Source organism: Coregonus clupeaformis, chromosome 24 (assembly GCF_020615455.1).
Source record: "Coregonus clupeaformis isolate EN_2021a chromosome 24, ASM2061545v1, whole genome shotgun sequence".
Classification (NCBI taxonomy): domain Eukaryota; kingdom Metazoa; phylum Chordata; class Actinopteri; order Salmoniformes; family Salmonidae; genus Coregonus; species Coregonus clupeaformis.
The window spans coordinates 34,696,157-34,710,218 of NC_059215.1; the positions used below are offsets into that span (position 1 = coordinate 34,696,157).

Below are 14,062 nucleotides of genomic sequence, written 5' to 3' on the forward strand. Positions count from 1 at the left end.
TAATGCAGAGGCACCAAGACATTGTCCAGTACATTTCTTATATGCTGATTTCACCATTATGTCTTAGCTTCAGAGGTTACACAGGCTTTACTAATTTCTTGTGAAGAAGTGTATGAACTGTATTCTGTAATTAGTTACAAAACAATTGAAAGGCAATTGTGTATTGCTGCTGTTTGTCAGATACCCAACAACTCTGTTAACCCATTAGGCCATTTGAAAGAAAATGGGTTGAGACATACTATTTAGCCTTGGAAGTCAAGTCGTCAATAACATGGCCCATTGTTTACCTAGTTACCTGGCAATGACCACAAGGATTTCATAGAGCTGTCAGTCAAGGCGAGCTCATGAATATAAGTGCCACGCCCACTCAACCTGTTCTTTCAGGCTTGATCATAGTTGGAGATGAGATAAAAGGTAGAATTTCTCCAATTATGAGTTTTTTAATTGTGTAAAAATATTATAGGTGATGTTTTGGTCACTAAAAGGCTGTTTTTACTTGGGAAATACGATGACTGTGCGGGACCTTTAAGAAAGATAGTGGAAACTCACTCTACTGGCCCATGTTGGACACCAATCCAATGCTTTCACATTTGTGTGGCGGAATGAACAAGTGCATACTTCAGGAGAAAAATGTGTTATTGGGACGCAGATGGAGCAGACTAACCAGCTTCCCCTTCACCCACTTCAAATGACTGTCAGTCAGATAACATTCATGTTCTTCACATGGAGTGTACATTTTAACGTGAACTGAGAGGGAGAAGGCCAAAATACAAATAGGCTTGACTGCCCTCTAGTGATATTTGGTCATCATTACACCATTCTGGTTCTATGACTTGTGAAAGCCTGGAATCCAAAAATATTATTATTGTTTCATTATGAAGTGAAACAATAATGAAACTGAGCAATATTCTGTGTGGATTCCGAGCTACGGTCATTGGTCTTCATCCTTGAACTGAAAGAAGAATCCTCAACACAATCCCAGTGATGTACAAAGTTTATTTTTGTCAATGCAGGTACATAACTACAGATATTACAGATGTAAAAGCTGTGGTAATTTCTTTGGGTTGTAACATTCCATCAAGCATATATTTGGACAAATAACATTGCTCTTTTATCTATAGTTGTGAACAGTGCCTTGTATAGTGGTTTAGACTTTGCAGTATTTTGGCTTCATGTAATGTAATGGACAAAAAAGGCAAAATGGTGGTTCTGACAGTAACATTTAAGTCTCAGTTGGGGAAAGTAATTAAGGCTTTGATGATGGACCTCTGATGCTACTAAACATATTGACAATGCTTGCCTGCTTATTCTTACCTTTTTTTAAATTGCATTTCTAGTTCTGCTCTCTTTTCTTAATTTGAATTATGAACATGAAACTGAAGAACAACATATAGAAAATGTGTGAGTTAGTGCATTGGGGTAACATTCAAATGCATGTTTTCTTCGGTCTCATTCAGTGCCATGAACTTATAACTAGCAACTACTAAAGTGTGCATATTCTTTGAATGAATCTGATAATCTGCCTGAAAAGAGACAAACATTTGCAAGCAAGACTGCATTTATAGAAATGTTCCAAATTCTTAGCCCCATTACTTATATATTTAAGTTGAAGTCAGTCATGCATTGTTGCTTGGTTTTATTTTCCTGTTCTGCCCACTTTGTCGATCATCTGTGGAATGGTTGAGGAATGTGTTTTAGTTTGGTTCCTATTTGCCATAGTCATACATTTTCAATCTAAAGCAATTGTTCTGCTGTACATGCCATGCAGTTTATTTATTATGCATATTTATGTGCAGTTATTTTCTCTCAAAATGGACTTTTTTACATATTTAAGAGACACCAGTGTAAGATATTATTGCTGAAAAACTCAAAAGTATAAAGCATATCTACTAGCTTGTGTCTTAGTTCTACAACAACTTAGAAATCATGTCATGTGAATCTTGTCATCTTGCTCTGTCATCTTGCTGTTAAATAAAAGTGAGTCTAGAACTGTGCATTGTATATTACTTTGCAGAACTCATTAAGGCATGCATTTCCAGGAGTCCGCACTTTGTTTAAGACCATATGCTTAGGGAGGGTTGTGCAGCTGCATCTATTCTCCTATAATTTGTTTCCAATAATGTTTTCTACCAAGGACTACCATACATAAACCACAGCACACAACCCATCAACACATTAGTTGGGCCTGTAGAATTATATTGAGTTTGCCGCAAAAAGTCATTATTAAATAATATACTGATGCCACTGATTTAACTGAGCGCCGTATTCATAATGGAAAAAAATTAGCAACAATTACATTCTAATAAAATGGTGTCATACTGGAATAAAACCAACACAAGGCAGTGATCGTTTTCAGCATAACCTAAACATACAGTAGGTGACTTGTAGGTATAGCCTACTGTTGGGCTACTGTATTGACATATCTTCCAATATCTCCCCACGTTTTTTGGTCCAGAGAAATCACTGAGTGTTCAGAAAGCGCAGGAGATGTTCATCTTTTAACTTATCAGCTTTAGTTCAAATGAAAAGCATCAAATCAAGCATTCGGGTGATTGCACACCCTATCTAAAACAACTCTGAATACCTCAATGTCATACACATACAATCACACAAGACAGATTCAATTGGGCCATTTTTTGTTTGTGAAAGTATCAGTGACAAGTGTTAACATTTGCAATCTTCTTAATCATTCCCTCATATCTCAATCCATCCCAGCTCATTCTCTAAGGGCCAGTAATTCTAATCCTAGCCTACTTGAGAGGCGGCCAGACTCTGTCTCCATACCCCCCTGCCCCCTCACCGCTGAAGGAGAGGGGTGAGGGGGCACCAGGGGTGTACAGGTCAGAGTCTGTGTCTGATTCACCCTCCGCAATGAAGGGTCTAACCCTGGCGCAGAGCGATGCCCCTGCTCCCGTTTCTGCCACCGCCCCTGCCGCCCCATTGAAGAACGATGCCCCAAAAAAGTCCTCCTTGGCCTGGGAGATGCTGAACCCACTGAAGGAGCGCTCCAGCTCCTCATGGTCCACTGATGGGATGGACAGGGACGTGTCACTCTCAGCGGCGGGCAGCGGGGCCACGTCTGGCTGACGCCTCTGCCTCCTGTTGCGCTTCCTGCCCTGGGAAGAGCCTTCCCGGCTACTGCCCCCTCCTGCCCAGGAGGAGCGCTCGTGGATGGGCGGGGGAGGGGGTGGCAGGAGGAACAGGGAGGGGGAGGGTTCTCCGCTGCCCCCCCCTACAGGTGAGGGGGTGTTGGCCACACTGCTGTTCCAGGCGGGCTGGCTGAGGGGGTGCTGCAGCTGGTGCTCCCAGGAGGTGCAGGGGCGGCTGCGGCTGCCGGAGGGCGTGCCCAAAGACCTGGGCTCTGGGGAGCACTTCTTCTTCTCCACGGAGCCCATGGAGCGGAGGACCTCGGCGGCGGAGCAGCTCTTCTCTTCCTTCTCTTCTTTCACCTTCTTTTCCTGCTCCTGCTTCTCCTTCTCCTTCTTGCTATCCTCGGGGCTAACATAAGGGGGCGCCGGGTAGGCCTCCTTGGAGTTGAAATAGGCCTCTGTCTCGGAGCGCGGGATGCCCATGCGCTGCACATACACGTTGACCAGGAAATCCAGCTTTCTGTCCATGGAGCCCACCTGCAGGAAGAGGGAGAGTCCCATGGAACCTCTGCATACTGTTGTGTAGCACGACGATGCCCATAGACACTGATCTTAGGTCAGTTGGGCTTTTCACACCCAAACGGTTATGGTTAGAATTTGGGGAGGGTAATCAGATTACAAACCACAGAGATGAACGGCTAAAAGCAATGGGTTAGAATCACCTGCTTTGGGGAGGGTAATCTGATCCTAGATCAGATTACACAACACAAAGATGAACGCCTAAAAGCAGCAGGTTAGAATGACCTGCTGGTTGTCGACAAACTGTGGCGATTCAACAAAGATGAACGGCTAAAAACAGTGGGTTAGAATCACCTGCTGGTAGTTGACAAACTGTGGCGATTCAACATGTTGCATTGCCACCCCGCTACTTCTAACCATTCGTCGACACGGTGTGTTTAGTCTCTAAGGGCATTTCTACCAAGAGCGTGGACTGTTTAGGACAGAGAGACTGAGATAAGGTCAGAAGAACACCTGGCTTACCCGTTTCTCCACTTTAACCAGACGTCCCATCATGCTGGGGTCCTCCTCCTCTTTCTCCCCGTCACCTCCACCTTTGGCACCTTTATCTGGAGGACCTTTACCAACAATCTGGTCCACTCTGGCATTTAGAGAAAGCAATATCGAGGATAAAGCTATTGCTTTGATCCAGAGAGTCAAAGAGTTGTGTTTTTAGCAAAAGGAAACATTATAGAGTAGACTAACTTCACAATTTAAACTACGTTTCCCCCTCTGGATTAGTGATGCAGGTGAATAAGGGTTAGATACAATTAGAATGGTAAGACAAAACTAGACTCATGTAGGTGAAGTGAGAGGTTGGTCTCTGTAGAGAGTGCATATGGAATTGGTGCTGAAGAATGATAATGTTCTTTGATGCTGAAAATGTAAATGTTGGTATACTGGAAATGGTGAGTTCCAGGCCTCAACAATTCTTGACTGGAAAAAACGACAACTATGAAAACGAGGAGACAATGCATCATGTGGCATGCTTCACTATGTTTCATGCTTCATTTCCACTGCTTCCTAACAGGGGAGCTCTCCCTCTTTCTCCGATACAAAAGCAGCCTTGTCAAACCCCTGTTGTGTTAGGCTACATGACTCAGCCCTTTGCCTGTGCGTGTGTGCTATTGGCCTTTTGTTCAGAAAGAATAAGACACTGATTTACAATGGAAATAAACATATTGAAGGACATGAAAAGAGCAATTCAGTGACAATTTTAAACTTCAGGTATAATGCTTTATAACTTGTTTTAAGCATGTACAAGCCTTTAATAATGTCTTATATCAAGGTTTGTAATATGTTATGTCTCTTTATGGATACATACTTAAACTGTCTCAAACTGTCTCTTATTTAGTCTGTATCATTATGAGATGATTACAGTATAAGAGATTATAAAGGGTAGGGTCATATATGCTCATGTCAAGTCTTACAATGCATTTTGCCTGAATGCTTTAAGTGTTACCACTCTCACTATAAACTATGGCCCACATTTCCTCCACAAAAATATCCACAAACATTATGAAAGAATAGCGTGAGGGATTTCTCAATCTACTGCTTCTGTTTTTTAGTCTTACTTGACATACTGTATGTAAATTCACTCAGAAGTCTACTGTCTAAAGACATGGTTCGGTCTATCAGGCTTTAGTTTGAGTGATACAATGAGCCGTCATGTAGCCTGAGTTACAAAAGGGTTCTTTTTTATCAAAATTGATAGCACTTTACTAGAGCCCCAATTGACGTAAAGACGTATAACCGTTCTATGTAGCAGAGTGACCTAATACCTGTTATAACAGGTCATGATAACCCACTACACAATTATGACACAATTGTGTGAGTCAGTTGTCATTATCTGTCATCGTTACAAATTAGGATAGGCATTTTATCATTCTTGTGGCTAATGCGCATTATGCAGCCTTTATGTCAACATGACATAAGAATTTCCTTACGTTCTACAGTAATTTACGTATAGGAAAAGTGCAGTCTAGTGACTTAACCTAGGACCTTCTGTAGACTTCTTATGGCGAGGAGTAGATGGGCCAGGAGGCCCCACAATCATATCTACCCTGGCAAGGCACATAGAGAAGATGTGAGCGCAATGCAAAATGAAGCAACACATGGGAATCTGACCATATCAAATATATGGACAAATAAGTCAGAATATATTCCATACATGTAGTTCACACAGTGAATCAGAGGTGAGCTTCTCAAAAGCTTTGTAGCTACCATGGTTCTTTATTTATGTCAAACATAGATCTAACATGTGTTACTTTCTCACAGCTGTGTGACTGGGTTGTTGAGAGAAATAAAGAACCACATTAGCTATGAAATATTCAGGAAAATAGCCCCTATTGGTTGTTTTAACCGAAATGTACACATAGGCCTACAGTTTCATTGTTGGAATATATTTACATATGTGTTGGACATCTATCATCTAATAAAAAAAAAATGTGGTACTTATTTGAGGGAGAGAAATATGTGAACTCGACATTTCCCTTGACTTGTTAATTCACTTGAACAGTATTTAAGTTGTTCCAAGCTATGAAACATCACTTAAATGTGTCTGTCATTGGGATATGTACCAGAGGAAGGCATAGCACATAGGAGTGGATGTGAGTTCAGTGGTTATCACAACATGCATGTGTCCAGTGACACAACAACGTATCCAGTGACAAGACAATGTCAAATCTATGCTCTACATTTCTATCTGCAATACTCCACCAGACTGAATAAGCCTGGACATTTATGCAGGGCTATTCAATTACGGTCGAAGAGGGGCAAAACATTTCTGGTTTCCCTTTTCGGAGTGGCTGCATTGCCAAATTTTCTGGACGCCTCTTTTTCCAATAGATAAACAACTGAAGCTTCTGCGCATGTGCGGGATTCGTTCGGCTGCCCAGAGAACAGGATACTCTGCCGAATTTCAATGATGAATTGAGAATGGTGCTTGTTCAATTAAGTTAGATCAAAGCTGAATCAATTATTCATTAGTATTCTACATAACACAACTGAATATACAGTGGGGAAAAAAAGTATTTAGTCAGCCACCAATTGTGCAAGTTCTCCCACTTAAAAAGATGAGAGAGGCCTGTAATTTTCATCATAGGTACACGTCAACTATGACAGACAAAATGAGAAAAAAAAGAGGTCCTCTGTAGCTCAGCTGGTAGAGCATGGCGCTTGTAACGCCAAGGTAGTGGGTTCGATCCCCGGGACCACCCATACACATAAAATGTATGCATGCATGACTGTAAGTCGCTTTGGATAAAAGCGTCTGCTAAATGGCATATTATTATATTATTATTATATTATTTTGGCCCATTCCTCCATGCAGATCTCCTCTAGAGCAGTGATGTTTTGGGGCTGTCGCTGGGCAACACAGACTTTCAACTCCCTCCAAAGATTTTCTATGGGGTTGAGATCTGGAGACTGGCTAGGCCACTCCAGGACCTTGAAATGCTTCTTACGAAACCACTCCTTCGTTGCCCGGGCGGTGTGTTTGGGATCATTGTCATGCTGAAAGACCCAGCCACGTTTCATCTTCAATGCCCTTACTGATGGAAGGAGGTTTTCACTCAAAATCTCATGATACATGGCCCCATTCATTCTTTCCTTTACACGAATCAGTCGTCCTGGTCCCTTTGCAGAAAAACAGCCCGAAAGCATGATGTTTCCACCCCCATGCTTCACAGTAGGTATGGTGTTCTTTGGATGCAACTCAGCATTCTTTGTCCTCCAAACACGACGAGTTGAGTTTTTACCAAAAAGTTCTATTTTGGTTTCATCTGACATTCTCCCAATCCTCTTCTGGATCATCCAAATGCACTCTAGCAAACTTCAGACGGGCCTGGACATGTACTGGCTTAAGCAGGGGGACACGTCTGGCACTGCAGGATTTGAGTCCCTGGCGGCATAGTGTGTTACTGATGGTAGGCTATGTTACTTTGGTCCCAGCTCTCTGCAGGTCATTCACTAGGTCCCCCCGTGTGGTTCTGGGATTTTTGCTCACTGTTCTTGTGATCATTTTGACCCCACGGGGTGAGATCTTGCGTGGAGCCCCAGATCGAGGGAGATTATCAGTGGTCTTGTATGTCTTCCATTTCCTAATAATTGCTCCCACAGTTGATTTCTTCAAACCAAGCTGCTTACCTATTGCAGATTCAGTCTTCCCAGCCTGGCGCAGGTCTACAATTTTGTTTCTGGTGTCCTTTGACAGCTCTTTGGTCTTGGCCATAGTGGAGTTTGGAGTGTGACTGTTTGAGGTTGTGGACAGGTGTCTTTTATACTGATAACAAGTTCAAACAGGTGCCATTAATACAGGTAACGAGTGGAGGACAGAGGAGCCTCTTAAAGAAGAAGTTACAGGTCTGTGAGAGCCAGAAATCTTGCTTGTTTGTAGGTGACCAAATACTTATTTTCCACCATAATTTGCAAATAAATTCATTAAAAATCCTACAATGTGATTTTCTGGAGAAAAAAAATCTCAATTTGTCTGTCATAGTTGACGTGTACCTATGATGAAAATTACAGGCCTCTCTCATCTTTTTAAGTGGGAGAACTTGCACAATTGGTGGCTGACTAAATACTTTTTTTCTCCACTGTAATATAGCATAATGTTACTGTAAGACGAAAAACACCACCTAATTTCTTAGGAGATTTTAGGATGATTGTGCGAATGGTCAGATTTTTGCGCAGCACGCGCCACTAGGCAAAATACAGTATGTGCTTTGATTGAACACAGGTAGGCTACAGTTTGTTAACACCATCTGCTATGAAATTCGTTCACTGTACATAATGGTCCTCTGTAGCTCAATTGGTAGAGCATGGCGCTTGTAACGCCAGGGTAGTGGGTTCGATCCCCGGGACCACCCATACGTTTATAAAAAAATTATGCGCACATGACTGTAAGTCGCTTTGGATAAAAGCGTCTGCTAAATGGCATATTATTATTATATTATTATAATGCAAAACCACACTGGACTTCGAAACAACACTGTAGCCTAGGCCTATATAATTCAAGAACAATACCTAAATGCATATTCCCATGAAATTGATTGAGATCAAATGGTTGTCATGCAGATGCTGCATAGCCATTTCACTGGTAAAACGTGAAGAATTATCCTTCACGATTGACTGTGAGTAAAGTGAGAACTATAAAGTGAGGGGAGGGTGAGCACACACATTTGTACATAAAGTAGAGGTAAAGAAACATGATTAGGTTCTTTAGCTCTGGGTAAGAGGCATCCAGGGGGGCGGAACGGGGCGGTTTCCTTTGGTCGCGCAGCCTTCCCTTTTTTTCCTTCTAATCAAGGACTAATTCAGACCTGGGACACGAGGTAAGTAATGTCTCAGGCCAATCAATGAGAATTATGCATCAATTAACTACCAGGCTAGAAATACTCCCGGCAGAACTTTGGCACTCCAGGGCTGGTAATTGAATTGCCCTGGTGAAGAGTGACAGCTGTCAATGTGTGTCTACTGATGAAAACCTGGTGGGTCTGTGGATGTTTGAGACAGACTTGGGTTCAAATAGTATATATTTATTTTCTTCTATTCCCCCCTAAATAGTATTTTAGTTTACTTTCTAATACTTAGAGTGTTTATTGAGCAAGCCTTCAGTGCCAGATGGGTGGGTTTGTACATTTGGGACTATTCCATTGATCCTATTGTGCCAGGCATGCTCAATCAAGCACAGCTAAGGCATTAAGAACAAAACAATTACTATTTGAACACAAGTCTGTTTTGAGGTACATTAAATGCGAGCTATGCTGGGAAAGGGTGTGTGACTGGATCGGTGAAGGGAATAATGGGGGGTCTTGCCTGGACTGTAGTTGCTTAATCCGACTCAGCATGTCCAAGTGGCCTGCGGAGTACTGCTCGATCACATCCATCACGTCGTATGGCCGTAGGCTCTCCTTAAACCTCCTCTTTGACACCAGAAACCTCATGATGCTGAAGCAGACATTTAGGAAAAAATTTAACAGAAGCATGTATTTTTCAAAACAAAAGCAGCTGTTGACACACTTTGGTACGGTAATCATTCAGAAGAATAGAATCAGATTTTCTATCAAATGTATTATAATCCAATCATACTGCGTGCATGTTCATAAGCTCATAAACAGGCCAACCGCCTTTAAAAACCAAAGGAAGAAGACACCGTAAAGTTATAATTTCTGCACAAGACACTATGTTCTTCGGGTATTTAGTGAATATAAAACCTCTCTCTTACATTATCGCCCTGATTGTGACCTTCAACCCAGGAGATAAATCTTGAAGGAATTCACAGTGACAGCTCTTATCGTCCCCAATGTCCTCCCCGGGGAGGCAAGCCTCTATGGAGCAAAGACAAGGACACCACATCAACCACAATGTCAAAGCTTCAACTGCTGGCTCCCATACATACTGTAACACCGTTATTGTATCCGGATTAAGCCAAGCAAAGTTGGTGCATAGCCGTTAGCTTCAACAGTGCAGTTCAGAGGTTCCAAGCCAGTGTGGAATGTTAGCACTGTTAGCATACCATAGCATTGGTGGAATTCAACAGTATTTATTTGTGAAACAACAACAAAAAGACTGAATGCAGGAATTGAGGGATCTACTACTGGACAGGGGCAGTTAAAGTCAAGAATGCTTTCTGATGAGGTCCCCTCCGTCCACCACCAATGACTCCACAGCCATGCATGACGTTAGCCTGTTTTGCTAGCAGTGTATCTAGTCATCTCAATAGAAATTTCAAGCTAGCAAGGCTAACAATCAGGCTATTTAAGTCCTTTCGGTATTGGTCTGTACTGTAGTGCATACTGCTTACAGTACGTTGGTCTATATTTGTACATTGTTAAAAGGGTTCAGGGAAAAATTAGGAGAGGAAATTAAGGTTTCTTCATGCATGTTAAATCAGGAACAAGCTGAACGCATTACTTTAAGAATTATTTACAAGTTACCTCTTGGTTATACTTGTTGGTAACAATGAACTTGAACCCTCTGTCAAACAGGTAACTTAACTCAATGATAATTGACTTATGAGTTGTCATAAGCAGTCATAACAACTACAGCATAGCATGAATTCCTTTGGACAGAGGATTTAAGTAAAGTTAGCAAAGTTCAGCAAATTTGGACATGCATGGTTTCCAGGCGTACTGTCATTTCTGAATGTGTCTATAAACACATACGTTGTGCTTTTGCTTCTTCCCTACAGCCAACCAATAAAATAGAATTCGTTCTTACTTATTAACCCCTCAATTGCTGCAAAGAAAAGGAGAGGAGAGATATACAATAATGGTATAAACAAAATGAAAGGTATTTTATAAAACAATGCCAAAACAACACATGTGAACCCACGTACGGAATCCTCAGTAAATTCTCATGTATGGGTGCATGAAGGAAAATAGTAAGATGGCAAATGTTAAGCCATTGAAATCTTTACTATGACTATTACATTGTATCTATGATAGGTCTATAGTATCATACAATGCATAGGTATAATGTGAAAAAAGCAATGCAATTTAAGTGTTATGTTACAAGAGTTACAACTTATCATTTGATTAAGAGACTGATGTAGAATGTTCTACATCATTATGTATTTCTCTATAGAATTAAAGAATAACAACATAATGTGAAATAGGTCCTCATCATAAATGTTAGTTAGCTAGTAATACTAAGGCCAGGGCTGTATCTAACCTGGAGAACTCTTCAGTCCAAAGTCTTCATCCTGCATTTCAATCAGCACTTTAACGTGCATGCCGCAGAGGAGAACAAACACAACTCATGAGGATCAGCTTGCTCATTATATATATATATATATATATATATATATATATATATATATATATACACACACACACACACACACACACACACACACACACATACAGTTGAAGTCGGAAGTTTACATACACCTTAGCCAAATACATTTAAACTCAGTTTTCCACAATTCCTGACATTAAATCCTAGTAAAAATTCCCTGTCCTAGGTCAGTTAGGATCACCACTTTATTTTAAGAATGTGAAATGTCAGAATAATAGTAGAGAGAATGATTTATTTCAGCTTTTATTTCTTTAATCACATTCCCAGTGAGTCAGAAGTTTACATAAACTCAATTAGTATTTGGTAGCATTGCCTTTAAATTGTTTAACTTGGGCCTTCCACAAGCTTCCCACAATAAGTTGGGTGAATTTTGGCCCATTCCTCCTGACAGAGCTGGTGTAACTGAGTCAGGTTTGTAGGCCTCCTTGCTCGCACACGCTTTTTCAGTTCTGCCCACACATTTTCTATAGGATTGAGGTCAGGGCTTTGTGATGGCCACTCCAATACCTTGACTTTGTTGTCCTTAAGCCATTTTGCCACAACTTTGGAAGTATGCTTGGGGTCATTGTCCATTTGGAAGACCCATTTGCGACCAAGCTTTAACTTCCTGACTGATGTCTTGAGATGTTGCTTCAATACATCCACATAATTTTCCTTCCTCATGATGCCATCTATTTTGTGAAGTGCACCAGTCCCTCCTGCAGCAAGGCACCCCCACAGCATGATGCTGTCACCCCCGTGCTTCACGGTTGGGATGGTGTTCTTCGGCTTGCAAGCTATCCCCTTTTTCCTCCAAACATAACGATGGTCATTATGGCCAAACAGTTATATTTTTGTTTCATCAGACCAGAGGATATTTCTCCAAAAAGTACGATCTTTGTCCTCATGTGCAGTTGCAAACCGTAGTCTGGCTTTTTTATGGCGGTTTTGGAGCAGTGGCTTCTTCCTTGCTGAGCGGCCTTTCAGGTTATGTCGATATAGGACTCTTTTTACTGTGGATATAGATACTTTTGAACCGGTTTCCTCCAGCATCTTCACAAGGTCCTTTGCTGTTGTTCTGGGATTGATTTGCACTTTCCGCACCAAAGTACATTCATCTCTAGGAGACAGAATGCGTCTCCTTCCTGAGCGGTATGACGGCTGTGTGGTCCCATGGTGTTTATACTTGCATACTATTGTTTGTACAGATGAACGTGATACCTTCAGGCATTTGGAAATTGCTCCCAAGGATGAACCAGAATGTTTACTAGGATTAAATGTCAGGAATTGTGAAAAACTGAGTTTAAATGTATTTGGCTAAGGTATATGTAAACTTCCGACTTCAACTGTATATACAGTGCCTTCGGAAAGTATTCAGACCCCTTGACTTTTCCCACATTTTGTTACGTTACAGCCTTATTCTAAAATTGATTACTTTGTTCTTTTTCCTCATCAATCTACACACAATCCCCACAATGACAAAGCAAAAACAGGTTCAGAAATTGTTGCTAAAAAACAACCAAAAAAATCACATTTTTTGTATTTTTTATATCACATTTACATAATTATTCAGACCCTTTACTCAGTACTTTGTTGAAGCACCTTTGGCAGGGATTACAGCATCGAGTCTTCTTGGGTATGACGCTACAAGCTTGGCACACCTGTATTTGGGGAGTTTCTCCCATTCTTCTCTGCAGATCCTCTCAAGCTCTGTCAGGTTGGATGGGGAGCGTTGCTGCACAGCTATTTTCAGGTCTCTCAAGAGATGTTCGATCGGGTTCAAGTCCGGGCTCTGGCTGGGCCACTCAAGGACATTCAGAGGCTTGTCCTGAAGCCACTCCTGCGTTGTCTTGGCTGTGTGCTTAGGGTCATTGTCCTGTTGGAAGGTGAACCTTCGCCCCAGTCTGAGGTGCTGAGCACTCTGGAGCAGGTTTTCATCAAGGATCTCTCTGTATTTTGCTCTGTTCATCTTTCCCTCGATCCTGACTAGTCTCCCAGTCCCTGCCGCTGAAAAACTTCCCCACAGCATGATGCTGCCACCACCATGCTTCACCATAGGGATGGTGCCAGGTTTCCTCCAGACGTGACGCTTGGCATTCAGGCCAAATAGTTAAATCTTGGTTTCATCAGAACAGAGAATCTTGTTTCTCATGATCTGAGAGTCTTTAGGTGCCTTTTGGCAAACTCCAAGCGGGCTGTCATGTGCCTTTTACTGAGGAGTGGCTTCCGTCTGGCCACTCTACCATAAAGGCCTGATTGGTGGAGTGCTGCAGAGATGGTTGTCCTTATGGAAGGTTCTCTCATCTCCACAGAGTAACTCTGGAGCTCTGTCAGAGTGATCATCAGGTCCTTGGTCACCTCCTTGACCAAGGCCCTTATCCCCAATTGCTCAGAATTGGCCGTGCGGTTAGCTCTAGGAAGAGTCTTGGTGGTTCCAAACATCTTCCATTTAAGAATGATGGAGGCCACTGTGTTCTTGGGGACCTTCAATGATGCAGAAATATTTTGGTACCCTTCCCCTTGACACAATCCTGTCTCGGAGCTCTACGGACAATTCCTTTGACCTCATGGTTTGGTTTTTGCTCTGACATGCACTGTGAGACCTTCAACTGTGGGACCTTATATAGACAGGTGTG

The 14,062-nt window shown here is 41.9% G+C and overlaps 1 protein-coding gene across 5 annotated transcripts in view; it reads right to left on the reverse strand.

Moving 5' to 3' along the window:
• Positions 1 to 978: 978 nt before the first annotated feature.
• Positions 979 to 14,062, reverse strand: part of LOC121538248 (potassium voltage-gated channel subfamily KQT member 2) — a 54,723-nt gene continuing 41,639 nt past the window's right edge. For 2 of the 5 annotated variants that reach the window (XM_041846097.2, XM_041846095.2), the window contains 6 exons: positions 11,322 to 11,369; positions 10,869 to 10,886; positions 9,874 to 9,976; positions 9,465 to 9,596; positions 4,131 to 4,248; positions 979 to 3,626 (listed from right to left, as the gene is read on the reverse strand). In XM_041846097.2, coding sequence (XP_041702031.2) covers positions 2,751 to 3,626; positions 4,131 to 4,248; positions 9,465 to 9,596; positions 9,874 to 9,976; positions 10,869 to 10,886; positions 11,322 to 11,369 — 1,295 coding nt within the window. In that variant the 3' untranslated portion in view covers positions 979 to 2,750. The remainder of the gene's footprint in view (positions 3,627 to 4,130; positions 4,249 to 9,464; positions 9,597 to 9,873; positions 9,977 to 10,868; positions 10,887 to 11,321; positions 11,370 to 14,062) is intronic. The other 3 variants (XM_041846099.2, XM_041846098.2, XM_041846096.2) reach the window with 2 other exon arrangements.